Here is a 26,759-nt window from a genome sequence, read left to right as displayed (position 1 = left end):
GCCCCTTTGCAGCGTGTGTATCTGTGTGTATGACAGATCAGAGCATCCCCTGACAGCCCTCCTACGTTAGCAAACGTGGCTCCACAGGGGAGCGTGCCAGAGGGTCCCCAGACGGTGGGATGCCCTCTCTGCGTGCTGGGCTGTAACGTGGCAGCCCTTGGCAAGCATAGGCACCACGTCCATGGTGTTTGCATGGTTTGCTCCTCTCCGTGCTGTAGGTCGAGCGTAGGCAGAAGCAGTATTTAGGGTGCCTGCCCCTGCTCTCTGTCCCACCTCCAGCGGTGCCCTGGTGCCATGCCGGGATCCCCTCCTGCAGTGTCGTCCCCCCAGGGGCTGCGCAGCACTGACGGGAAGGGGGCTGAGGTCCACCACCGAGGATGGCTCCTCGCGCGGTGGTCAGAGGGGGAGTTGGGCTGGAAGGGGCAGCGCCGCTGGGCAGCCCCGGTCCCTCCCAGGGACGCCGCGGGTCTGAGCATGTCACCGCCAGGAGTAAGAGTGTCCTCGCCTGCAGTGTCCTACTCAAAAATACTAACCGTCTGGTTACACCCAGAACCTTACTGTGTTTGAAGTCTGGAAAAGCTAGAACTTGAGCGTTTACACAGTAGCATTCAAAATAAAAAATACTGCGTAGTAGTACTCCTTTTTAACAGACATTAAAAAAAAAATATATACTACTACTATTGCAAATGAGGTGAGATTTTTTCCCTGAATTGCAGCAATCATAAAGCTTCCTATTGATTAATAAAAAAAAAAAAAGCATTGCTGATTATACCTTCACAAGTGCCAAATTGCTAAAAGTGTTTCTCTCTCAGCTTCCTGTTGATGGTACTTTGGTGGTATTCACCTCCCTCCCATTACTGTAGCTTAGGAGCATCTCATGATCAAATTATTTATATCCCAAACATGCTTGTGAAAGAGAAAAATGCTATTAATCCCATTTCAATGTCGATTTATGCTCGAATAACCGGACGGCTCTTAATTACTGAGCAAACCACCTGGCCACTGGATTTTTTCCACTATGTTTATTACTATGTTCTCATGTACCTCAGAAATCACTCTCGGTTGCACAGTTTCTGTTCTCAAACTTTTTTTTTTTTTTTTTTTTTTTGCTTTATCGAGTGTGATGCCATATCAAGTCAATGTTATTCTCTCACAATGTGCTCTTTAAGAGGTGTGGATGTTTATATGGTCAGGGGATGCTAGAAAGTGCGGTAGTAGACATGATCAGTGTAAACAAAAGTATTTAGAAAGTATGCGAGATTGTTTTCGATGGATAAGACTCAGATACAGTGTAGTCTTGATTACCTTTTAAAAGGTCTTCTTTGTTCAGTGTTGTCATTTTTATTAATAACCTGTTGTTTTGACTAGTTTAAAGATGGTTCTAAGAAAAGTGTTTTGGCGGGATTAGGTATGCTGTATGGACAATAAACTCACCTTGACCTAAATTTGCCTGTCTTGGTTTTATTCGTTCGGTGTGAAGATGGTGCAGAAGGAGCCTCCTTCCCAGGTAGATAGTGTTAGCAGGCATAGAAAACCTGAACTATTGAATGTTGCCGTCACAGAACAAGTTTTCCTCTAAAACATAGCTCATTGCCTACTGGATAGGCAAATTCTGGCATGTTGCTTCTGTGAAACGGTCCTGCGGAAGTTCAGAAGAGCAAATTCCTAAAAATGGTAAGTTGCCGGATCAAAACGTTTTGTGGAAATTTAACTGAGCTGGTGGAAAAATCGTTGTAAGTATACAGCATGCGCATTTTTGCAACGAATTGCAGTATTATTTAAACCTCCACTTGGTTATTTGTTGCATTTAAGAGGCTGCTGCAAGAATTCTGTTGTTTTTGTAAGCTTTGGTCAAACTGAGTGAAAGGAGAGGCCTTTGTGGTGAAGCCAGCAGGAAGAAAGAAGCCTCCACTTGCCTTCCTCAGCCTGTGGCCAGGAGGCGAGATGCTCACCCGCTCCCTCTCCCACTTCCACGTGTCCTGCTTGTGGATGCTTGATGTGAACTGACCACCCTCCCAGGTGACGCGCTTGGCCTGACCTCAGTGTCTCTCCTTCTCCACTGCCATCCAGTATCAGTCTTCTACTGAATTTCAGGCCTTTGGGCACCCCTGGGGAGAACAAAGAGGCACCAAAGAATGAAGAAGAGGTATTTGGGCAGACACCCTGGTGAATAATACAGTTAAAAACAGAGAAGAGAAGTGAAAACAGGAAAAAAAAAACCCAACCCAAGAAGTGATGAACAGGGAGAAGGAAAAATATTCAAAAGGAAAAAAGGAAGAACACATGTTGCTAAAATGAAGAAACACATGAGCGAAAATACATATGAACAAATACGGGATAGGAAGTACGAACTAAATCATAAGGTGGTGACTCAGGCGATAACAGACCTTTGCAGCCATAATCACACAACTTTGGGAGCTGTGGCTTCAGGCAAAGTCTTAAGAGTTCACTGCAAAGTGACCTGTAAGCCTTGTATTTCACAGGTTGTCTGCACCAAAGGTAGGGATTTCAAAGCATCACTAGTACTCGTGTTCCTCTGGCCACCATTTAACAACACGACCATCAATCTGTGGCATTTCATAGGTGTAACTTAGAGCCTATGACGCACTGGAGCCTGTGAGGGTTGTTCTTAGACCTTCCATTTGTGGTTTAAAACTCAAAGGGGTGCTCTCTAGTGTATTTGCAGGTTTCAGGGGGGATTAATTCCTTTCCCACTGTAGTGTCACCAATAGTCCTAGAACTGCAGGCATGTGCTCTTCAGCTTTGTGTTTTAAGAGGTTTTACTAAATCTAGACTTAGCAGAAAAGACACTTTCTGTTGTCGTTCAAGTGAATGTATGTTTTCAGAAATAGCTAATATAGGGCGCAGAGGCTAAAATTGAAATTAATTGGACAACAGCCTGTTCCCTTCCTTTAAAGAAAGCTGGCTGAATACTGAGAAGCCACATACAATAGGGTTAAGTTCCATTATTATGTGGCCCGTGAAACCGTTTTGTATTGTCGTCTTCTTACCATCTGCAAACAATTTCTGCCCATCATGATCCTATACTTTACATAAGGACAGCCTGAGGATTTTAAGGAGGGACAACATAGCAAAATCATGCTTTAAAACAACCGCATGCTGGACTGACTTGTGTATTTAAGAAAACTGTGGAGGCAAAGAGGAGAAAGCTTTAGTATTGAGATTTCAGAAGAGAAAAACACCACACAATCGCTCGGTGTTTCCAGTGTCGGTATACGAGTTAGATTATGTTCTATTTTCTATTTCCCCAAGTCTTTCTGCAGGGACCAGAAATGCAGTTTTTCTTTCTAAGCAGGGATTTTTCCTTTGTGTTTCAAATAAGGCATCCTTAATGCTTGTTTCAGGAGTCTTTTCAAACACTTCTATTGCAATTGCTGTATTTTTCAGTTTGTCCGTGAACAATGTAGCCACTCTTCATTCCGTGCTGCTCTAGAAAAGCAAAATTCCATACAAAAACCATGCAACCAGCACAAACAGAATGAAATTCTAGCCCTGCTGAAGACAGTGGGAGCTCCGCTGTTGACTTGGTTTAATAGTTTTCCCACCAACTCCAGTTCATTCTCGCCTCGTACTGTCAATTACTAGTGACATCAATAAATAGAAAACTGATGTAAAGGCAGGTAGAATTTCTGGTAAGTCTGGCCAAGTCGTTTCCTTCTTTTCATCAGGAAAAGTCAGGATTTAGCTGCCAAAAGGTATGAGGGATGTGGAGTCCACCTTTCTCAATATGATGTTAACCCTTAAGCATTGCATCGGTGCTTCATCCTATTAAAATCAGCAGACGGGACTCCCTAGGTCACTGAATCCTGCAGTCGCAGCCCATCAGTCATCTGTACTCTGCCCAGAGGGATGCACAGGAGGATGCATAAATGACCAGCACGTTCAAACATCCTATGGGTAAAGAGCAGGAGAGATGAAAGACACCTCGCATGCACTATCAAACACGTGGACTGCTTAATGGCAATGTAGATAACACGGTAGAGAAGGTGTATTTTGATCTTATGTTTCATGGGGAAGAAACAGGCCAGGAAAGCATCTGCCTTATGAGGAAAGGCTGAGAGAGCTGGGACTCTTTAGCCTGGAGAAGAGAAGGCTGAGGGGAGACCTTATTAATGTTTACAAGTATCTAAAGGGTGGGTTTAAGGAGGATGGAGACAGACTCTTTTCAGTGGTTCCCAGTAACAGGACAAGGGGTAACGGGCACAAGATGGAACATAGGAAGTTCCGATCAAATATGAGAAAAAACTTCTTTACGGTGAGGGTGACAGAGCACTGGAACAGGCTGCCCGGGGAGGTTGTGGAGTCCCCTTCTCTGGAGACTTTCAAGACCCGCCTGGATGCAGTCCTGAGTAATGTGCTCTAGGCAATCCTGCTTTAGCAGGGGAGTTGGACTAGATGATCTCTAGAGGTCCCTTACAACTCTGAAAAATTCTGTGATTCTGTGATTCCATGATTCCGTGAAAAGAAGATGGCTTTGCTCATGCAGACAACTCTATTGCTGATACACTTTCACACCCTTCTGCAGTCACTTGCAGGCATAAACATGGAGTAGTTGCATTCAGTTTTAAGAGAATTATATTAGAGCCTTCTCTGTGCTGTTTGCAAATTGAAGCCAGCCAGCTGGCACGGAGGGAAACAGACTATGCTCTACTTCTTTGCCCCCCACAGCACACTGAATCATTTCTCCCAATTAAGGGAAAGTTTATTTTAAAAAGACTTTGGGGATCCCTTTAGATCTTTGGAGAAAGCTGGCTGTACCACATTTACTTTGTACCTCCTTGAAATATTAAAATAACCCCCACACTTTCATTTTTCTTAATGTAATGATATATTTAAATAGGTTCTCAAAGGTGATTTGCATTTCAGCCGTGTGCAGCCGCAGGGGCACAGGTACCACAATATTTTTACAGCAAAAAGAGTGTGTGGCAGCTGATGTTACTGCTGATGCTGCCAGGAGACAACAGTGAAAATTGTGGGGGTCTTAGTACGGACCCTTGTCAGGGAGAACGTCGGGGCAGCACTCAGCTGGGCTTTGGGTGCACTGTGGGGAAGGGCATCCCTCGGTAGTGGATACGGTAAATCAAGACCTGTTAAGTTTACAAGTTAAGGTGAGTAAAGCTGAGGTATTTACTCTTAGGTATGATCTCCATCTGCAATATGCCTGGCATGAAGGGCTGCTCTGAGTTCTGCTGCGACCTGCGAGAGAGACATAAAGGAGCTGATGCAAAGCCCAGTAAGAAAAGAAAAGAAAAGGGAAATAACAAGGGTAAAACATCTGTCTCCTTAAATGTCTGTCCTTCTGTGGAAATGATGTGGTGATAGCTCTGTCTTCCTATTGAGTTTTCTCTAAAAATAAACTGGGATGTCATTTGAGCTCTTCCAAAATGTAACATGCAGAAACTACAAGAAGAATTAGGACGGAGCAGTGAAGGACACAGAAAAAGGTCAGCAGGCTGGCCACGTTTGGGGTTGCGGCTCCTCAGATTACTTGGTAATGCTTCTTAGAGCAAAAACTCTGGTTCGTCTGGTGAGAGACCAGCAAGCATCCCTGAAGATTGACCTTTCTGATGACTAGGCGTTTCAGAACTTGAGCAAAACTGTGAGTGGGACACAACTGGCTGGAGGACGAGGAATGAACTCAGGACTGTTACCCAGCACCCCTGAACAAAAATTCTTCCCAATTTTTCCAGCTTCCTCAAGTTCAACCTCTTTGCTTCTCCAAGAAGTCTCTTATTTCCATTTCTTTGGTTTTGCTTCTTACACACGACAAAGAATTGATCTTTCTGCAGCGCCCTCTTGGTATTGCTCAGTTTCCCAAGTTTAGGTATTAAGCTCGGCCTAACGTGACAGAAATTTGCAACAGAAATGCCTAAAATTTGGATGTGGTCCTCCTTGATGGCTAGCAGCAGCAGAGCAAAAGATTAAAGACGCAATCTGAGCGAAGTGCAAAGCTTGTTGAATGGGAACTGACTGAAACCGGACTGTAAAACGGGAGGGTGCAGACTGCGGGAGGACCGCTAGATGACGGTAACGTAACTCCTACAGCCGCGGCTATTCCTGGAGCTCCTCCAGGAACTGCCTGGGGCTTCCTCGCCTTCTGGAAAGTCAAAGGTTTAACTGAATTTCCTCACTTCTTCGACCAGAAAGCCTGCAGCCGCAACTTGAACTTTTGCACTTAGGGGTTTGGGCAAATGGGGGTGAAGGGGCTGTTGCAGGAGCAGGGAAGGGTTTCTGTCCAGTGGGACACTGGGACAGGCTGGCTCTGCTCCTTGTTTGCAGCTGGTATTTCACCCTGAAAACCATCTTAAAATTAATTAAACACTTTCCTAAACTTACTTTCCCATGAAAGCAATTGCCATAGTTGCCGCAAAAGCATTGCACAACCGTGTTCTCCAGCCTGTCCAGTTCAAGAACTGGCCACGGCACAATCTCTGTGCTTGTATTTGATCAAGTTACGCATTTCTTCATGCCAACACGTCCATTAGAGGCATAGTATGCAGGGAGAGGACTGGGGAAACAAAGAAAATGAACAAATTCATCCCAGATTTCTGCTGGGCTGGTGTACTCGTAAAAACAGGAAGCAAGATCAGATCCCGAATGACAAGTGGGCTGCAAGGAATATAGCCCAGCTGATCATTTTAGTTTTGTGTTCCTAATTGCCAGCTGTGCATCATGGAGAGCAGATAACACTCCCTGGACTGACGATATTATCTGATGTTAGTGATACGCAATCCATATGGTGATGAATTTACTAGATTCGCGTTTAAAATTTTTCTTAGAATAAAATTTTCTCATTCAAAAATGTTTAATTTCCAGCTCCACAAAAGCTTTTTCTTCCTAAGATGACTTCCTCAAAATGCTGTTCCCCATCTGATGAGGAACAGTGCTCATGTTAGCAGTTGTGCTTTATGAACACTTTATTTCAATGGGTCAGTTTAAAAAGTAGGCTCGTGAGCTCAAACTGACATGACGTGCTACAGGAGATCAGAGAAATTTTAATGCTCAGGAAAAAATGCGCACATGTTATAAAGATGAAGGAGACAGGAGCAAAGATAAGAGGACCAAACAGTGGAAAAGGGAAGCCTGATCTAGTAGCCAGACCTCGAGGCTGTAAGTCAGAAGCTGCAGGATTTTCGAGCTGTTTTCTCACAAGCCCAAACGGTGTGACTTCAGACGAAGCCTCTTTAAAACTTTGCCTGAAGGGCTGTCACTTTTGCAAAGGGACCTGTACTAAACCATGCACTTATAAGAACATAGAGACTAAGAGTGTTGGCTCGCATTTGTTTCTTGTCCTCCTCAAACATGCTTGAGACACAGCTGGGGTCTTATCATCGTAGCAAAACACAGTTGTTTTTAATGGTGATACAATAGAAATAGGTCAGAGCTGAGTCACTTGGCACCGGCTCATTTAGAGGCTAGACATGTCACTGGTCTCACCCTTTGAAAATGTCAGTTCTGCAGTCTGTGGAGGAGAGGCACTGCAGAAATACAGGGTTGTGCCACACTGCCAAAGGAAGATTAAAAGGGAACAAAACGGACCCACCGTCGCATTAAATATTTAATTTAGCATCTGCTTTAAAGTGCTGTCAAATGAAACAAATTTTGTTTTAGCCTTCATTTAGAATTTGCTTGGTGTTAAAAGCACAAACCTGTTTCAAAGTTAGGTCAGATCTCTAGGCAACCCAGAAGAATTTATCAGATTTTTAGAGAGCATTTATTCCAGCCGGTTGTGAAATCCTAAAGGAAATACACTCAGCTATCTGACCAACTAATATTTTGGTTAATCAGATTGCCTGTAATCTGTAAAATTTCAGGCTTCTGAGGGGAAAAGCATGATTTGTGGTTGCTTCTTCTCTTACTTTGTCCATTTAACCAGCAGTAATTTCATAATGCTATTATTTAATAATAGCAATTGGGTCACTGCTCTCATTGTCTATTAGAAATCACCATTAGCAAAATGATTAAAATATTAACTTTAAATGCTGTTTTCTCAGTTTTTGTGAGCTATTATAGCTCCCTAGATGGTTTTGTTCACCCTTAAGTGACTTTCTGATTTCTTTCCTTGCTTTTTGCAACCATAAAATACGTATTGCCTGCTATTGTATTCTACATCAACAACACAGTGATGATTTGATCACATTTTTATGGTTAATTTCCTAAAATATCAACCATTTTGAATCTTTAGTATTTCTGGGCAGCAGGACCTTTCCTGAGGTGAATGTCGTATTTCTGTTTTCAGGAAAACCTCTTCTATGCCGTATCCTTGCAGTTTGTCAAGATGTATGTGTTGTTTTTTCCTGGATCTTCAAAAATGGGAAGTGGGGAAGGAATGGCAAAACGAATTTCTACTTTTGTAAGACTTCTTTTTTTTTTTTTTTTTTTGCTTTGCTTTTCACTCTCACTAGGGAAAGTGAGAGTCTGAATGTCAGACCCTAGCAACTGAAGGAAGAATCCGTTTACTCACCCAGCAATTAACATATAGGCAACAAGAGCATGACTACAAAATGCAGATGGGTCTTATATCTTCCCACAGACGCTGTCAGCTGGCCCAGAAAGAACACTGCCAGGCACAAGAGGAGAGGTAATTTATTGTATCTAGCTCAGATGTCAGCTTTACTCCCGAGTCTGAAAACGTCACTATGATGTAGAGAGTGTGTAGGTGGTAGGTTTGCTTTTCTCTCTCCTTCCAACTCCCCCAGTTCTTCCCTCTGTTATTTCCCAAGTATGATCACAGAATACAATAGAACCATGGAATCATCTAGATTGGAAGGGCCCTTTAAGATCATTGAGTCCAACCATTAACCTAGGCACCCATAATCGTGGCTGCGGAGCAGAAGTGTCCCCTGTCCAACAAATCAATCTGCAACACTCTTAATACGAAGCTCACCCATCCCAGGACTGTGTATCCCAAAATCATATTCCACCAATCTCCCATGTAGATCCCAGGAGCTGAAATTATTTGGGTAGAAAGGACCTGAAGAAGGTGGTCCCATTTTTCAGAAAACACATGGAGGCTCTGGACTTCTGCTGCAGAAGGCCAGCATGGCCCCAGCCGGCTGTGGATGCCGGTGTGGTGGATGTCTGCGCCACATGCTGCTTTGCCTTGTAAACTGCTGGTCCGAGGCCGTTGCTTCAGAACCGCTCCCATCTTTGCTGATGATTACTCAGGGGTATTATTTGGCTTCCAAGACTTTTAATTGACTTGTAATTAGTGTACCCAACTATTGATATTACTCTGAGCAAAGTCCTGTTGCCGATTAGTCTTACACAAGTGTAGGGTCCTGCACCTAGGGAGGAATAACCCCATGCATGGGTAGAGGTTAGGGGTTGACCTGCTAGAAAGCAGCTCTGCAGAAGGGGACCTGTTGAGTCCTGGTGGACAAGTTGACCATGAGGCAGCAATGTGCCCTTGTGACCAAGAAGGGCAATGGTTTCCTGGAATGCATTAAAAAGCGTGGCCGGCAGGTCGAGGGATGCCATCCTCCCCCCCTACTCTGCCCTGGTGAGGCCACTTCTGGAGTACTGTGTCCAGTTCTGGGCGCCCCAGTTCAAGAAAGACAGGGAACTACTGGAAAGAGTCCAGTGGAGGGCTACAAAGACGATCAAGGGAATGGAGCACCTCTCTTATGAGGAAAGGCTGAGAGACCTGTGTCTGTTTAGCCTGGAGAAGAGAAGACTGAGAGGGCACCTCATCAATGCTTATAAATATCTAAAGGACAGCTGTCAGGAGGATGGGGTGAGGCTCTCCTCAGTGGTGCCCAGTGACAGGAGAAGAGGTAAGGGGCACAAATTTGGACATAGGAAGTTCCATCCAAACATGAGGAGGAACTTCTTCACTTTGAGGGTGGCAGAGCACTGGCACAGGCTGCCCAGAGAGGTGGTGGAGCCTCCAACTCCGGAGACATTCAAAACCCGCGTGGACACGTTCCTGTGCAACCTGCTCTAGGTGACCCTGCTCTGGCAGGGGGGTTGGACTAGATGATCTCCAGAGGTCCCTTCCAATTCCTAATGTTCTGTGATTCTGTGGTGCTGTGACATAACAAGACTGAACATCATCAAGTATTACGTCTTCTGCAATGTGGTAAACTTACCACATTCTGGTGGTCCCAGAATCATGAGATTATGTGAAAACTAGAGTTTTAAGGTGAAAGCCATCTGATTATAACTGCAAAGTAAGAACATGTGCCTTGAGACCTTAAAAAATGCTTCAGGCTGGACATACCTCCCCTTTAACGTTTAAAAATGAATATTGTAAATAGGCAGTTTTTAAAGGCTGGTTGGTGCACTGCGAACACCTGCAGCCACGGAGACCTACAGTGTGACCCCCCCCACCCTTCCTTCTACCAAACGCAGACTGAACTTGTGCCTAAATGGATGGGCCTGTTGGAGTGGATCCAGAGGAAGGACACGAAGACGATCTGAGGGCTGGAGCGCCTCTGCTATGAGGACAGGCTAAGAGAGTTGGGGTTGTTCAGCCTGGAGAAGAGAAGGCTCCGGGGAGATCTTACAGCAGCCTTCCAGTACCTAAAGGGGGCCTACAGGAAGGATGGGAGGGACTCTTTATCAGGGAGTGTAGTGATAGGATGAGGGGTAATAGTTTTAAGCTGGAAAGGCTAGTTTTAGATATCAGGAAGAAATTCTTTACTGTGAGGGTGGTGAGACACTGGAACAGGTTGCCCAGGGAAGCTGTGGATGCCCCATCCCTGGAAGTGTTCAAGGCCAGGCTGGATGGGGCTTTGAGCAGCCTGGTCTAGTGGGAGGCATCCTGGAACTAGATGGTCCCTTCCAACTCTAACCATTCTATGATTCTGTGATTCTCTCCCCTCCCATCTCTGGCAAATACGAAGACAGCGAATGCAGGAAAAGGCCACATCCTTGAGGAATGCGGGCAAGCCATCCTGCTCCCAAGCGCCGACGCAGCGTCCCAGTGAGCCCTCGCAGGGGATGCAACGAAGTTTTTGAGAAACTCCCTGCAGAAAGCGGGATTTTGCGGCTGCATTGAACAAACAACTTTTTTTTGAGGGGGGGGTGGGTGACACCACCCCGGACCCTTTAGCGCTGAGGGGAACTTCCCGCCAATCCACCCCAGCGACGCTCCCCCGAGCGGGAGTTTTGTCACCCGACGGCCCCGGGACCCCTTTGGCACGGCGCTTCCCCGGCAGCCGCGGGGGAGACGGGAACGGGCCGGGGCGGACCCCGGGGCTGGCCCCGAGGACACGCGCTGCCGCCGCCACCCGTCCCATCCCCCGCCGCCTCCATCGCCTCCTCCTCCTCCCTCCGCCGCGACGGGGCGGGGCCGTGACGTCACAGGCGGGCGCGGGGCGGCCGGGCGCCGCAGTGCGGGCAGGAGGCGCCGGCAGCGGCGGGGTGAGGCCAGACCGGACCGGACCGGACCGGGCCGGGCCTTGCGCGCACTTGTGCGTCCGCGCCATGGTTCGCTTCGGGCTGACTGTCGTCCGGCAGTGAGTACCGTGGCGCTACCCCCCTCCGCGCCCCCGCCGGTACCGAGCCTTCCCCTGTCTTTCCTCTCCCCCCCGCCCGCGGCAAGTGCCGGGCCGGGCCGGGCCGTGACGTCAGCGGAATTCCCCCCCCCCCGCGGTGGGGCGGTCCGTTACGTGCGCGCGGCTCCCTCAGGGCTAACGGCCTCCTGTCAGTCAGTCAGGGTCAGGCGCGGTTGGCGCGGGGCGGGGGGGCGGCAGTTCGCCGTGAGGGAGCCGGCGCGGGATGGTAGAGGGTGATGGCGGGCTGTCCCCGGAGGGAGGCGGGCAGGGGGGCTCCTGGCCCGGGGCGGGGGGCGGTGTGAGGGGAGGCTGTCTGATTACCGCCGCTGGTGTTGGCGGGCCTGGCGAGGCGGGTGAGCCTGTTGTGGTTGACTGTTCGGTCAAGTCAAGCCGTATCGGTATAGTTGGGTGTTGGTTGATGTACGGGGTTATACGCCGCATTAGCAAGCACGGTTTGTGAACTTTTCGGTCGTAAGACCTTTCTGCTGGCAGAAGCTCTGTGGTGGGGCGAAGAGCTTGTTTAAGATCGGTGGTCTAACATTTCTACTGTGTAATGTTAAAGAACTGGCATTTGTGGCTTGGTTAAAATTGCTAAGGTGAGTTTTTCTCCCAGGCTGCAGTGGATGTTGACAAAGATTTGTCGTTAACTAGACTACATAGATCCAGCTTCCTGTGATTGACAGTAGCTGTTTATTTTTTATGAAAGCTAAACTTTTTTTTCCTCTTTAGCATAATTCAGTTTAATACTAATCAGTGCAACTGGAGCAATGACTTATTTTTTTTTCCTGATTTTTCTGTTAAGAGTTACTCTCGACTTCCCTTAAAGACCTGGATCTGCTGACTTGGTGCTCTAGGTGCAGCCTTACTTTTACATCAGCTAGAAAATGCGTGAGCCTGAAACAATTTGTTGAACTTGAAATCTTCAGGTGGGACTCTTGCAGGCACTCAGGAAGATCCCAGTTCATTCACCAGCTAATGGATGGGAGTTCATCCATTAGACTGTGCTTACGTGTGCTGGGCTACCTTAGCACGACTTGCACATTCTGCTCTTCCCCCACCTCCAACTGATGACCAGCAGGATGGGATTCATCCAGCCTGCTGCATTTTCCTCAAGAGGCTGGAAGTAGCTGTCAGGAAGTGGGTAGAACTTGGAGAATTAAATTGTTGCACCCTCTACAGGAAAGACTTTAAAGTGTACTAAAATACAGTGTTTTCTCTTAAAAGTCCTGACCATCTGTGTTCAGTTACCTGTTTGGGGCTCATCTTGAGGATGTCCACCCAGCAGTGTTGATAGCACTCTCTATAAAAACTAACCAGTGCACTTGGCCTTAGTGTCTAAGCACGGGACGTTTTAGTCAGATGAAGAGTCTCAACAAAGTCACCACACTTAACTTTGTTCATGTCAAGTTTAGTTGTTAGATTTTCCCTCCTGAATAAATCTGCGTATGGTTTCAGTTGCTCTTCTCTTGAAATACCATCAGTTATAGTTTTCAAGATAGGACATTTTAATTCCTGAAGAAGGTGATGTTCATTCTAGTAAGCTTTTCTACAGCTCTCCCTTTTTAGTGCTGCGTTATTTCAAGGTGTGCAGCCTGCTCTGCTGATATCTTTGATAATCTCTTGAACTGGCTTCCCTTTAAAGCACATAGGTCCAGTTGGCTAGCATGTGCTTTTCGTAAGAGGACTCCAGAGTCTTCCTGTGTCTTCCCTGTCTCCAGCATGGAGGCGTTGTTGTAATAGATGAATTATAATGCATTTACGATGAATTTAAGAAATTACTTCCCTTCCTTTTATTCCATGTAGGTTTGTCTTAATAAATATTGGCTGCATGATTGGGTTTGACTCATTGAAATTGGTTTTGGTTTATTATAAAGTCTTCAAATACATCTTTTTGAAAAGAGGCTGTGCTGAACTGTATCTCATTTTTTATATTTAGACTCTGCTGTCTTCTGTTGGTATCTAATATAATAATGTTTCTTAACATTCACTAAAACTATTGTGAGTCAAGAAATTTTTTTGTTTATAATCTCTTTCAGTGGAGAAACAAGATACAACAAAGACAAGATACTGCAAGGTTAGTATCAGTTATCCTATTAGTTTGTTAGAGATGGAAAATTATTCTTCCCTGCTCAACGGAATGTTAGGTATTATTACTGAATAATATTGTAAACCTTAAGAGACTTTATTTGTAAGCCAAGATGTTACCTTGATAGCTTTAGAGAACTATGAAGATTCTAAGTCAGTCTCCACAGAATATCAACAAATAGTGATGGATTTCTGGTATCAACAGGAGTATTAGAAGAGTTCCTTTTTCTGAACAGGGGAAAAAAATTACCTGTAATCAGATAAAGCGATAGCAACACCTGTTATTAAGGATGCCAGAGTGTCCTATAGCACTGTGTTAAATCTCAGTAGTATGAAGCCTGGGAAAAGGGCTTCTGGGACTCAGATGAGAAGTGGGAGCTGCAGCTCAGGTGAAGGACCAGCTGCATGCATGTTTGTACGATGCAGTTGGTAAGGAGCTGCAGAAGGATGAATAAAAGTCATGTTGTAAAGGATGCTATTGCCTTAAGAAGGTAATCTGTCACTTGCAAAAAAAGCGTACAGTAGAGCAAAGAAGAATGAAAAGTAAAGATTATTTAAATTCTTGAATGTTTAATCCCAGCTCTTTCTAGGGATGCAGCCTTTAGACAAAACATATAAAACCAGACTTCCCTTTAGTGACTGCTAACCTGTACACCTAGAACTGAAAATGAGGCTCACTGCTACAAGGAGCCTAGTGGGGTTGTACTCTGAATAAAATTGCATACAGTGCTATGTGCTGTGATGAAGAATTGTGCTTCCAGATTTTCCTGCCTCTGTTTTGACATTGCAATTTACAGTTCTTGCAACATGGCTTTGTGTTCATAATAAAGCGAATAAAGAATATTCCCCTGCTTTATGTTCTTAAAAGTACCAATGATGTCTTTGGAATTCCTTGCCCTCTGTGTCAAATGACATGTAGTACATTCCTCTCCCCTCTCCAGTGCAGAAAGTGACTATTGCCTTGTGTTTGGAAAGGTGTAAGACCTATACGAGTATGGTGGGGTCTGAAGTCTCACATGGCTGAACTGTAGTCAAGGTGCTTAGAACTCAAATTCTGCACATTTTTTCTGTCTTTTGCTATTGGAAGCATATAATGATTGTGTATTTGCTTGGTGAAAATTGTTTTTTGTCCTTGTTCTGGGACTGATAAGAATTGCACGCTCTCTGCTTTGACTTCCTACAAAAGGAAAATGGGCGATACAGGTGGGGACATAGCAATTTGTTACAGGTTTCTCCCTCTGCCACAGTTCTTGGTTCTCCTACAGACTGTTGGAGCTGTGACAGGAGCACACCTATTTCATTTGAGTTGGGTTACCAAAGTGCTGGTTCACGAGTGCTGTCCTATAGCTCTGTGGCCAGTTAGTTTCACAGGCTACTCTGTCTGAAAACAATTTTTGGAAGGGTTGCTGCCTTTCAGCTAGGTTTGTTCCATCAACGTGCTCGCTATGCAGCTGCATAAGCATTAGCGTCAATGTGCAAGGTGGAGTAGGGGAGAGGAAAAGACCACAACAGATTGTGTTTACATCAACTGTAAAATTCTTGTGAAACCATGTCTTTGGCAAAGAGCGTGTGCTGCTTTCCACATTACACAGAATCCCTTCTTGTTGCCTCATTTCTTCAAGGCATTGTCAACATTAGGGAATGGGGAGGAGCAGGCATTTTATATTTGTCAGGACTCGACTCTCCCGATGTGCATGTTTTTCCCATATATGTTTTTTAGTATCAACAACAGTATCTTAGTTGTATTGTCTTTTTTCTTATTTACAATCAATAAATACGTTTAGAGAGTTTCAGTTGTGAGATTGCTCTTGCAGGAAGCCTACCAGTGAGCAATCGAAAAGGGACAAGTGATTTGGAATGACTGCTCACATTTAGAAAATGTAGGCCTCTGTTTTATGTTTAAATTTGTCATATGTATACATTGGTATAAATATAATCGATAATGATCCTTCTGTCTTCCTAGCCTGTACTCCCTTTTTGTCATACAATCTGTGTGACTGAGTTTAGGGAAGATCGGAGGAACAGTACCGTTTACTAAGGGTTGGTTTTACTGAAGGAGAAGAATTTTATTATGACTGAGCAGGTTCTTTATTGCTGCCATGCTTGTTCAGCTGCTAAATGGTCTAAAATTTGCATGTCTTAATGTTGATGGGTTTTTATTTTGTAGGTCAAGGAGTAGATGAGCCACTGTCAGCAACTGGTTTCAGACAAGCAGATGCTGCTGGTTTATTTCTCAGTAATGTGAAGTTTACTCACGTCTTTTCAAGTGACCTTCTTCGAGCAAAGCAGGCAAGTGTTTCTTGAGGCAACTGAATGTGAATATTAGCTTTATAATTTGGCATTTATTTGCTATTGATGATGCAAAAATAATACAGTGGCGGAGAGCCAAAAGCTATTTTGATGGACTTAGAACTGCAGTTTAAGTTGTGTAGAATTCAAGGTCTCTGTGAGTAAGGAAATTTCAATGAAAACAGCTCAGTTAGAAAGCAATGAAGGCCAGCTTGCTTTGCAGGGTGTCATGCAATATTGTTCTGACGGTTTTGCCATTATTTTATATGCCCATAGGTTCTTGTTAAAGGAGTAATTGGGACTTAGAGGTAACACAGACTGAGGTCAATTTTTCTTTGAAGAAATAAAACAAATTGGCTGTGATGTTCTTGTACTCTCTTACACATTGTGGCAGTATGCTGTGTTTTTTTTGGGAATGCAGATCATGTAGGCAGGGTCAAATTGTGCTGTGAAGTCAGTAGAAGAATCATTAAATGTGCAGAGAGGCTGGATTTTGGCAGGAACGTAATATCATACCTCTCACCTTGATGCACTATTTTAATAGGTTAATTAAAGAGGAAAAATGTTAATTACTGAGTAGACTTACATGTGATTTTGTGTGCAAGATTACAAAATACTCAAAAAATTAGGGAAACGGAACTTTTAAAAGTAGGGGCATGGATCAGCTGTTCTAGGAAGGTCATGTCTCCTGTGAAAGCCCTGTTCTTAATTTTCTCTTCTGTTACTGATGCTCTGATTTCAGGAGATATGTAGACTGCATGTAATTGAAACTACTAAGCGATTCTTGATAGCCCTGGTGGTTGCTTGCTTTTTGTTCTGTTGTCTGTGAAGCCTTGCTGTAAACCAGATCAACAAAATCTGGCATAAATTCCCTTTTTCTCTTAAAGCATAAATCATCAACATTGCTCATCAGTCTTGCAGCACATTTCCATAAACTATTTTAGCAGCAATACTTAAGCAGAAAACAAACTGGAGAGGGAGGGAGGAGTGCAATAATTATATATTTTTTAAATGCATAGTAACTGCCTGACAAGTCACTTCCTTTAAGTGTGTGAATGGCAGTGATTACCTTTAAAAACAATAGTGCTTTATAATGTTTATAAGACTGACTGTGCTCCCTGCCTGCCTTAGGGGAATTGTTTTTGAACGCTCAGACACTTGAGAGTGAGGTTGGTAATTTTTTTTCCTTATATGAGAGCCAGCCTTTTCCATGAGAAGCATTTGCACACTTGTAATGTAGAAGACAGACCTGCATTTGTCCTTTACATAAAGGAAGTATGTTTTGCCATTTGTTTGACAAGGTATCCAGACTTTGTGGAAGCTTTTCCAAAGGTGTAAAGCTGCAGTTTCCATTTGCTTGGAACTCCCTTTTTTGGCAGCTGCAAATCTTATGAAGAAGTATCCTTTACTATATTGTCAACTTCATAGCTCAAGTATGAGAGGAATGTACAAGTTCCCTTGCAAAAGACGAAAAAAATGGATTTTAGAGAAACTGTTAGTGGTAAAGTTTAGTTTTCCATGCAGTGTCTCCTGCCTCAGCTGTAGTCACGGTGTGTACTGGTTACTGGAACCAGGACTCCAGTGGGTCCTGGCTACCGCCGGTGGCTGACAGCTGAACATTCAAACCTGAACAGGATAAGAGGAAAAAAAGGGTGTGTGCAAAGAGAATTGTACTAGCTGGGCAGGAAACCCTTTGGGTTTTCTCTGTCTTTTGGCCATGCTATCAAAAGGCAGGTGAATACAATAAGCTAGATTTCCCCCCTGCCTTGCACGTGTATCATCCAGTGCATTTCTCCCTTAGAGCATCGAGGCTGTCACTTCAGTATGGTGCAAGCAAACACCCTCCTGCCTCTTAACTGCTTCAAGAATATTTGATTTCTGAGGTGCATTAAGTAGCTACTTGCCAGAAAGTAATTTCATTTGTTAGATGCCATGTTTTCATAGTCGAATTAACTGATCAGTTTTTAGGCACGTACTGCTTGTGAGTCTGACCCATGTACTACATGTAAAGAATACATTGGCATGATTGCGTTGGGAGTGGTGGTATACTCAAGAAGATGTTACTTTTATTCTGGTAAATCCTGCTGCTGCTTTGCTACTTGCTGCCCACCTTTCATCGGTGCTAAGTGTCTTCAACTGTTCTAAAATTTGAATTGTGAAAGAACTTTGAGAAGATTGCAGCTTTTCTGCCTTTTATGGCCTGGCAAAGGCCGTATATCCAATTCTGATAGACACTACCAGCTGAAAGACTTTATCTTCTTTGTTTGGGCAGTTGGGTGCTACTAATGTGATTCACACTGGCTGTGGTGTTGTAAGATGGTCTAGCTATCCCATGAGAAAACAGCTCATTGATGTGACTGTATATTCACTTTTTAGACTGCTGCCACAATTCTAGGAAAAAATAAGTTTTGCAAAGGTTTGGAAATCAAGTGTGATGCAAGACTTCGAGAGAGAGTAAGTGCTGAAAGAGTTTGTTTTAATATTGAACACTGAACAATTTGAAAATGTAACTTACTGCTGATGGATATCTTGGCTTATTAAATGGTAGATTTGACAGTGGAGAGCACTATTTGATGTATTTTTAATCACTGAAAACTGAACTCTTCATACCAGGTACTATAAATTGTTTGCAGAATTGTGAAGCAAAGCCAAAATTTAGTGATTAGTGCTGTAACCGTGATGCTCTGATGATTTAAGTGAGCTAAGATTTACACATGGAGGGAATTATCTTAAATGTAATAAAAAGCTTATCTCTGTTTTCTAACCCCATCTGTAAAGTGTTAAAGGTACTTCCTCTGCCTACCTTCTCTAGCCTGATGGCACCACTCAATGTTGGCTTTTTAGCTGTTTATACCTTTTCATTTGCACAAAGACTACTGGAAGGCTTTTTGCTGCTGATGGAACAATCTGCTTTCGTGATTAGCCTCTCTGCCTGACAACAAGTATAGTTGTACCTCCTATCTGATCTTAAGTATGTCTTGATCAGAATAAACTTGGATGCTGGCTGTTTCTGCTAATATGAATCTACCTTCAGATGCTACCACTGAGACTCTCAGCTGAATTTTAAATAAGGAAATGCTACAAAACCAAAAGTGGGATGGCATATTGCCAGCAGGCAAATAAGTGTTTAAGGAGCAGAACATGATAGTAGCATTTCCTGTTTGGATTGCGTTTTTCTGCGAGAAATTCCAGTTCTTCCCTTGAAACCATCAAATTAAATGCCTCCCAGTTTCTTTAGTTGCTTTACTACCTGACGTTTTTGAAAATGTTATGGGTCGTGATACAGAATTTTAGAAAGAATACTCTCAAGTCTCTCTTATATCTTTTTCCCCTTTCATGGCATTTGTATGGATGTATAGAAATGCCAGTACAGTGTCTGCAGTCCACAGGTTGTAAGTCACTACTCTGGATAACTGGAGTTAAGTTTGAATTACATGAAAAGAAGCAGAGTCCTTTAAAAGAACATATGTCATTGACCCTGTTAAGAAAGTTTTATTCTCTCATGCCTTGCTTTTGTGAGAGAAGTCTGGAAAAATATTTAAGATTAGGATTTCATTTTCAGCAGCTTCAGAGCATTTATTTCTTCATGTCTTTCTTACTGTTCCTAAATAGCCAATCTTTTGCTTTAGAGAAAGGGATTGAGAGGCTGAAATAAATGTGTTTCAGTACATTTAAATTCTGAAGACTGTGGTTAATTAATTATTATGGCAGCTAATTGCATATCCACAGCAAGTGGATAGTGACATAGAAGTAAAAAAAAAAATTTACTAATGAGTATGTGTCTGTATCCTAGTCATCAACATCTGGATTTCTGCAATGTGTGTAACTGAGTGTTTTGACAGTATAGCATTAGCTCTTACTTTCTCAAAGTGCTCATGGTAACTGCAGCGTTTTCACTGTCTTTGGACGTGCCAAGGGAAGACCAAAGCTTTCCGCTTGAATATATTTTTCATCTGTTAGTGGTAGTGGAGTATTAGTCTTCAGAGGGAGAAGTATTAATCTGTTTTACCGTTATTAGAGTTCTTAGGTTGTTGTTAGATCTTCAAGGTCAAAAATGGTAATGCACATCCAAGTATACCTACCTTGTAAGATACATTACAGATGATAAATATTATGTTTTGTAATGGAACTTCTAGTGATCCAGAATAACTAGCTGGTATATATGGGTTCTTACTACTGTTTCTCGGTGGGCCTTGCCCAGGTCTCAGGAATAAGCATGTAATTGAAGATAGGTAATTGCATGTTCTCTGCGTCTATTAGCATATGTTTTCGAGATCTTTTTTGCTTTCTTTGTTTTCTGAAAACACTTTCCACAACAGTAATGTATGTCTTGAAGAAATAGGGGGAGGCCTTATAGTTTATTTTTAACAGGTGGACTATTTTTTTGTCTTTTTCAAAAATTCTGATTTTTAAAATGGACTCCTCTGTTGTGGAGATTTCGGAGTTCTGTAGAGAAAGTACTTGTTTCTCACTTGTGAAAGATAATTCCCTGTAGTCTTTCTGCAAGTGAAAAATAAATGTAGTTTATCCTTGTGTGAAGAGCTGCATACAGAGGTGTTTGCAATGTAACCCCGGTTACAAAGACACTTGAATTTTGTATGCTGATAATGAGTGTCATAATGTAGAAAAAAATCTCAAGGCAAATATCAGGCTGAAGGTAACATTTTGAATGTTAATACTTTAAATGAGGTGCTGCTCTTAATTTATTTCTCTACCCAGCATATATATATATGTGTGTGTGTGTGTATATATATATATACACACACACATGCTTTTAACTTAAATGGCAGATATCAAGATATCTCCTCCCCCAGTATTGGGATAAAAAGCAAAAGGTAGTTAAGGCTGCACGTTACGCTTGAGAATCCAAGAAAACAAAGCTGTTAAGAGATGTTTGCATTGGAAGTGGTACTGGAGACTTGATATATCTTGCTAAACCCACTCTTTGTAACTTGCCTCTTATAGAAATACGGTGTTGCAGAAGGAAGGCCTTTGACTGACCTCAAGGCTATGGCAAAGGCTGCTGGAGAGCAGTGTCCGTCATTCACGCCTTCTGGAGGAGAAACACTGGATGAAGTATAGTATTTATTTATTTGTGCTTTAGTTTCTAGGCTGTTTCATCAGTGCAGATGCAGCTACTGCGTACTTAGGAACGTCCTATTGAGAGCTTAGTCCAGCCAAAGATAGTTACTTTCCAAGCTAAAAACACTACTTGACCTGATTGCAGCGGTTGTCAAGTAGGGAATCTCTTTAGAACTAAAATACCGATTCAGAGATTGACTCCTCGTGAAGCTCTGTTTTGCAGAAGAATGATGGCAGTTATTCTCAGCCTTGGCTTTGGAGGGCAGAGGAGTTAGTGCAGCACTTGGTAGCTTAACCGTTGATTTCTGAGACTTATCTGTGGATAAATGTTCGTCTCTTAACTGAAGTAGTTAATATCTCAGATTTCTGAAAGCCAAAGGCTCATGCATTCTTCACAATGTACTCTTCTGACCTTTCTCTTTAGGTAAGAGAACGTGCAAAGGATTTTTTTGAATTTCTGTGTCAGCTAGCTGTTGAATTGGAACAGAAAGGACAAGACATGCACGGTGCGGCAAGCAGAAGCTCAGGAACATCTGCAGAACAGTTCGTTTTCCCTTGGACAAACCACTGCAGTGAAGCAGAACTTAGCTCTGATAACGGTGGAGCTTCTAAAATATTAGATGCCAATATATTAGTGGTGAGTCATGGAGCCTACATGAGGAACTGGATTGGTTATTTTGTTTCAGATCTGAACTGTACTTTACCAACAAATTTAACAAAGTCTCAGCTGTCTTCTGTCAGTCCCAATACAGGAGTTAGTCACTTCATTATAAAACTTGAAAATGGAAATTTGTTAAAACCTGAAATCACATGTGTTTGTCTTAATCAAGACTCTCACTTAGTGGATGTGGGAGCTGAATGTGTAGCTCCAAAAGTCTTTTAAGAGTCTTTATAGGGGAAGTGGGTTTAGATGATTATTATACTAAGCTTGGGAAGGGTATCTGTAGTAATTACTGAGATTGACTGGAGTTATTGACACTGAACTGCAAAACTGAAGACATGCAACCACTTACTGTCTTAACACAATTTGCATGGCCCTAGTGCCAGATAAAAGTTGGCGCTAAAGAAATAACACAAATGTTCTTTATGAACACAAACGTAATATTTCCAGTCACTTGCATATCTGCTCCTAGAGTGCATATTTTTAAAAACTTCTTTTCATTATCCCATAATTATTTTGGTTATATCCAGGTAAAAGAGTTGAGGAGGGGAGAGGAACGGTACCTCAAAGATGAGCTATACTGTATTCTTGTTTTATTACAAAATGCTATATTGTAATCTTAAACATATATGTTGTTTTAAAATAACTTTTTTGAATGCAATAGTATAACCTAAAAAGGAGCCTTGCCTAGTGGAAAAGATTTGGTACAGAGTCAGGGGACGCGTTCCTGGCTCTGATACTAAATAGCTGTGGGATGCTGGGCAAATCTCTTTTCCATTTGTAAAACGGGGATGATGATAAACCTACCTCGCAGGAGTGTTTTGTAAGAAATTGTTAGTGTTGTTGAGACCTCTCTTGAAGAGCACTGTACACAAACATAAAGTATTTATTTTTAACTGTAAGCAGGATGAGGAACCTCATGTGCACATAGTTGAAATAATGGTCTCTCTTCTGTAAAGGAACCTTATCGATAGGGTGAGCTGTACCCAACTAGAATCCTGTTGTCAATTGCAGTCGTACACTTGATGGATGAGTATTTTTGCCTACAATTAGGCGGGTTTGATTGCCTGATGATTGCTTATAGTTGCTGCTCTTACTGCATTCTTTCCCCACTGGGGTGTTTGTAGTGTTAATGTGTAAGCTTACTTGATTTATGTTATTTATGATATCCATACACTTTTTCTTTTTTTTTTGCATATTTTAAGCCTGTTTAAAAAAAGAATTTTAAAAAAATTAAAGGCTCCTGAATAGAACTCCATTTCATCTGTTTTTTCTTTTGAGGGAAAAATCTTCGTTAATATTGCTCTACAAAGGTTTGCTCAGATCATATAGCTTCCTTTTTTTTTTTTTTTTTTTTCTGAAATACCCCGCGCTGTTCTTTTACGGTGAAAAAGAGCCCTTTTAAGGGCTAATGGATCAGTGCTATCCTGACTCTTACCTGGAAGAACCACTGATCTTAAAATGTTAAGGACATACTTAAATGGCTCGTGACTGCACAAAATTAACTGTTTGACTGAAGTTTTCATTCTTTGTAATTTTTAAAAATGCTCTGTCCTGTGTGCTTCAAACTACTTGGCTTCTTTATCTTGAAGCAGAGACTTGAGTTTTGAGGAGGAAAAAGAGGTTGCTGTTGTTTCCTTCAACAGGTGGGTACCTGTACTTAACTGCGGCCCTACTGAAAAACAGCAGCAGAATTATTTGGGCTGACTCAGGTGACTGTGCTTTGCCTCTTTCATTCCCGTGACTCATTCCGTAGGAAAGTTCTCTTTGATTCCTACCTGAACACAGAATGGGGGTCTGCTTCCTTTCTCTGTGCTGCTCGTCCAATACCAATGCCGCTAAAATGTAAGGATGAAGTGGGAGCGTTCAGGCCTGTGGTGGCCAGAGGTAGGCTTCTAAGGTAGTGTTCTCCAGGACTTGGAAATTAACCTAAGGCTTTTTACCTGCAGCGCGGTGTCTTTATCTGGCAAATAACTGTGAAACCAGCTGCTGCTGTGTCTGAAAACCAGGCCACAGAGAAGAAAGCAGCTTTCCTGATGTGTAAATATAAAGATGGATGCTAGTAACTGGTGCCAGCAAAGGCTGGTCTTTCAACCTCTTAACACGTCACATAATGTGAAGGACTGGACGCCCGTATGTTGGGTTGGCAAATTTAAACTGGAGTTTTATACTGAACTTCTGCATCAATAGGCTAAACTTGTTACGTATTTATCAGTTGGCTTCCTTTCACTTCTTTACAGATACAGAGGAAAGCTGCTTCCTTACGGCTCCTCTTTCCCCGTATGAGGCGGTTCATAAATGTACATGTGTATCTGGGCAAAGTCTTGCAACTCGGCATTTTCCAGCAAACATGAAATCTTCATAATAGAGAATCCTGGGAAATTTAAGATTACTCAATAACGTAAAAACAAGCTTTGGTCAAAATGGCTCTATTTCAAGTTTAATTTTATATTAACAGCCTTTGTTCAAAACAAAGGTATTCTTAAGCAAAGTGTTTCAGTGTTACTCAGAAGTAAAAATTAAAAAAAAACCCAAATGTTAAAATCTTTAGAAAATCGGTAAATTTGTTTTTTTGGAGAAAGCCAGCCAAGTGGAAAAAACCTTAGTAGCCAACCATTATTGACATTATGCATGATTATCACCCAAACAGTAAGTTTGTGTTTGTGAAATTGAAAAGGGTCAATTTCAAATAAAAAGTACAGACATGACAGCAGTACCTTGAGGAGCTACACAAGACTTTTATTTTAAAAGTGTCCATAGATTTTTTTTTTTTCACAAATAAAATAATTCATTCTTAATATAGTAAAGGAAATAAGTTGTGTACACAGGAAGGAAAAACGGGAATGCAGACTTTTGCACAGACTCCTTGAGCCTCTTGTAAAATGCATCTTCCTAGAGCACTCCTGAACACTGAATTGATGATCACAGTCAAAGAAGGTAGAAAAGTTTTAATTATGACTACCAACAGAGTTGATGGCAGAGGGTGGGACGGGAGTTCATTCTTGATTTGCCTGTCCCTGGTAGTGCCAGTTTATTTCAGAAAGGCTAGTTACATAGCAGGAGACTTTCCTGTTGGTGCTTTAAATAGCTTAAACTTTTCTGTAATTGCCGTGTCCTGAATTTTGCCAGTCATTCCATTAATACTTCTTGGAGCCAGAGTAACCAAGTTGAAAATGTGCCCCCTTCATCAGCTAGAAAATGAGTGGGGACCTAATACATTTTCCTCCTTAAGTCAGTAACTTCTGACAGATATTTCAAAACACGCTGGTGATTTGTGTGTTTCCCTTAGTTGAAAAGACTTTTCTTCCTTTCTTGCCTACCCTCAAGCAGTTTAATTAACATTTTGTTCTTGATGATGAGGTAAATATCTTATGGGAGCATCTACTTACTTGTTAAATGCTTTGCCGCTTCTTGGGTAATACTCTTCCCGTAGGGATTTTTGACTCTTCCTTTGCAATATGCTTTACCTTCTTTAATGTATTTGTGAGCGGTTACAATTTAGACCCGTCCTAAGAAACCTGTCTTTATGATGGCTTTCTTGAAGTTACCGTTAATAAATTCATCTTGTGTGAACTCATACATAGGGCAAGCAGCAGGTGCAATAGTGTCTAAGCATGAAAAATATCCGAGGGTGAAACCATTCAAGTTATCTAAACAGCTCCGATGTTAATGAAGTAACATTTTTCAATTAAAAACCTATGAGCCAGAGTCTCCTAATTAAGACTTTGTTAAACACACTAAATTGGTGCAAACACATGTGCTGGTGGCTGGGGAAGCATAAGCAGTCACGCGTGTTCTGCAGTTCCCTAGTGCATTCTTTGCCTGTGTATCTGCACTTGACATTGTTGGAGACAGGATACTGGCCTAGGTGATCTTACAGCCTGCCCTAATACAGTTACACTTTTTATTTCACCTTTGTTATATCAGATACCAGCTTCTCTATGCATTAAAATGTAAATCGGTAATTTTGGAAACTTCTGAAGTTAATGGCAAGCCTTTTTTTTTCCTTAGGTCTGTATAGTACGGGTCGTCTTAAGTCTTTGAATCGACACCGGGATTAAATCTTTCTTGCTCTTTCAGTCAAGTGGCTCTTGTACATTTGTACGGCAATTCCCTACAGTTTATTGGGATCATGGGAAAGGAGAGGTGAGGAGAGCTGCAGTTATAGATGGTTCTGTTAGGAATAGTAGCAGAACATAAATATTTGAGGGATTACTCAGTAGTGGGCAATGAATGTTTTGTCCTTATGAAATGCCAGTCTCTAATTAGCAGCAGGAGACAAGGCCTTAACTACAGGGTGGATTTTCAGCAGTGGCTGCCAAGATGTCAGGGAGGCTGTGAAAGCAGATTGGGCTGATCCATTGCCAGGTGCTCGGAATTTCAAGTGATAAGGAAAAGGTACGCTCCTTTTGAATACTTTTGTAGGAAAATAGTGCCGAAAGAAATGCTAGAAACATGTCAGCTTGCCCATGTAATGGCCTGTAGTCAGATCTGAGAGACCCAAGCATACTTGAAAATTATCTTTTCAACTGGGGAAGCTTAAAACAAAAGCTGCCTCCGCAGGCTTTTTCAGCTGCACATTAGGAGAAGAAAAGGTGACTGTGAAGATCGCCAAGATCGAGAGGAAACTCAGTCCCCTCCTTTCTAAGCTAATGTGTTCTTTTGCTGAGGAGTCCAGTGGTATTCTGCTCCCAAAAAAAGTGGTACTTCAAAAGGTAGGGGCGTTGTGACCTCCGTTGATAAAGTCGTGTTTAATCAGTGCTTTGCCAGGCTGGGCTTGGTTTGGAAAAGGTGACAGGAGAGACGAGGAGGAGTTTGAAGTTCCCAGCGTGGTAGCACCCTTGTTCCTCAGTTTTGACTCCACCAACAACATCGCCTGGCAGGTCTGCTAAATGTCTCGCGGTCGTCAGGCATGCGCTTTGGCAGAGTGCTCTGGTAGTATCACAGTTTCCTTCCTCTAAAGGTCTTTGCGCTATTCCCACAGTTCTCTGTTGGGTTTATGTTTTCCAGACGTAGCCCTGTATTTGCAATAGGAGGACGGTTGGGGTTTTTTTCCCCCCCTTTTTTTTTTTTTAAGTACAGAATTTAGATCAGATGCATTCTCTATCCAAGCTTTTGGT

At 42.6% G+C, this 26,759-nt stretch overlaps 2 protein-coding genes across 2 annotated transcripts in view; both read left to right on the top strand.

Moving 5' to 3' along the window:
* CCND2 (cyclin D2) overlaps positions 1-1,445 on the top strand; it is a 39,136-nt gene extending 37,691 nt beyond the window's left edge. Inside the window, exon 5 of the mRNA XM_074589362.1 lies at positions 1-1,445. This exon is cut by the window's left edge and continues 2,763 nt beyond it. The gene's annotated coding sequence lies outside the window, so the exon portion shown is untranslated.
* A 9,880-nt stretch (positions 1,446-11,325) lies between these two features.
* On the top strand, positions 11,326-22,897 carry TIGAR (TP53 induced glycolysis regulatory phosphatase). The gene is made up of 6 exons (XM_074589352.1): positions 11,326-11,483; positions 13,559-13,596; positions 15,775-15,896; positions 18,273-18,350; positions 20,862-20,972; positions 21,403-22,897. Exons 1-6 carry the CDS (start codon positions 11,452-11,454, stop codon positions 21,859-21,861), a joined length of 840 nt encoding a protein of 279 aa, XP_074445453.1. The 5' UTR covers positions 11,326-11,451; the 3' UTR covers positions 21,862-22,897.
* Positions 22,898-26,759: the final 3,862 nt, after the last annotated feature.

This window comes from Larus michahellis, chromosome 1 (assembly GCF_964199755.1).
Source record: "Larus michahellis chromosome 1, bLarMic1.1, whole genome shotgun sequence".
Taxonomy (NCBI): domain Eukaryota; kingdom Metazoa; phylum Chordata; class Aves; order Charadriiformes; family Laridae; genus Larus; species Larus michahellis.
Note: the sequence above shows the minus strand (reverse complement) of the source record. Positions and strands in the feature narration are given on the sequence as shown.

What these genes read in the sequence shown, in the direction of transcription:
- TIGAR (XM_074589352.1), top strand. Translation starts at nt 11,452, where the DNA reads ATGGTTCGCTTCGGGCTGACTGTCGTCCGGCA. An exon ending in ATGCAAGACTTCGAGAGAGA is followed by an intron (nt 18,351 to 20,861) that starts GTAAGTGCTGAA and finishes TGCCTCTTATAG; the next exon opens with AAATACGGTGTTGCAGAAGG. An exon ending in GAGGAGAAACACTGGATGAA is followed by an intron (nt 20,973 to 21,402) that starts GTATAGTATTTA and finishes CTTTCTCTTTAG; the next exon opens with GTAAGAGAACGTGCAAAGGA.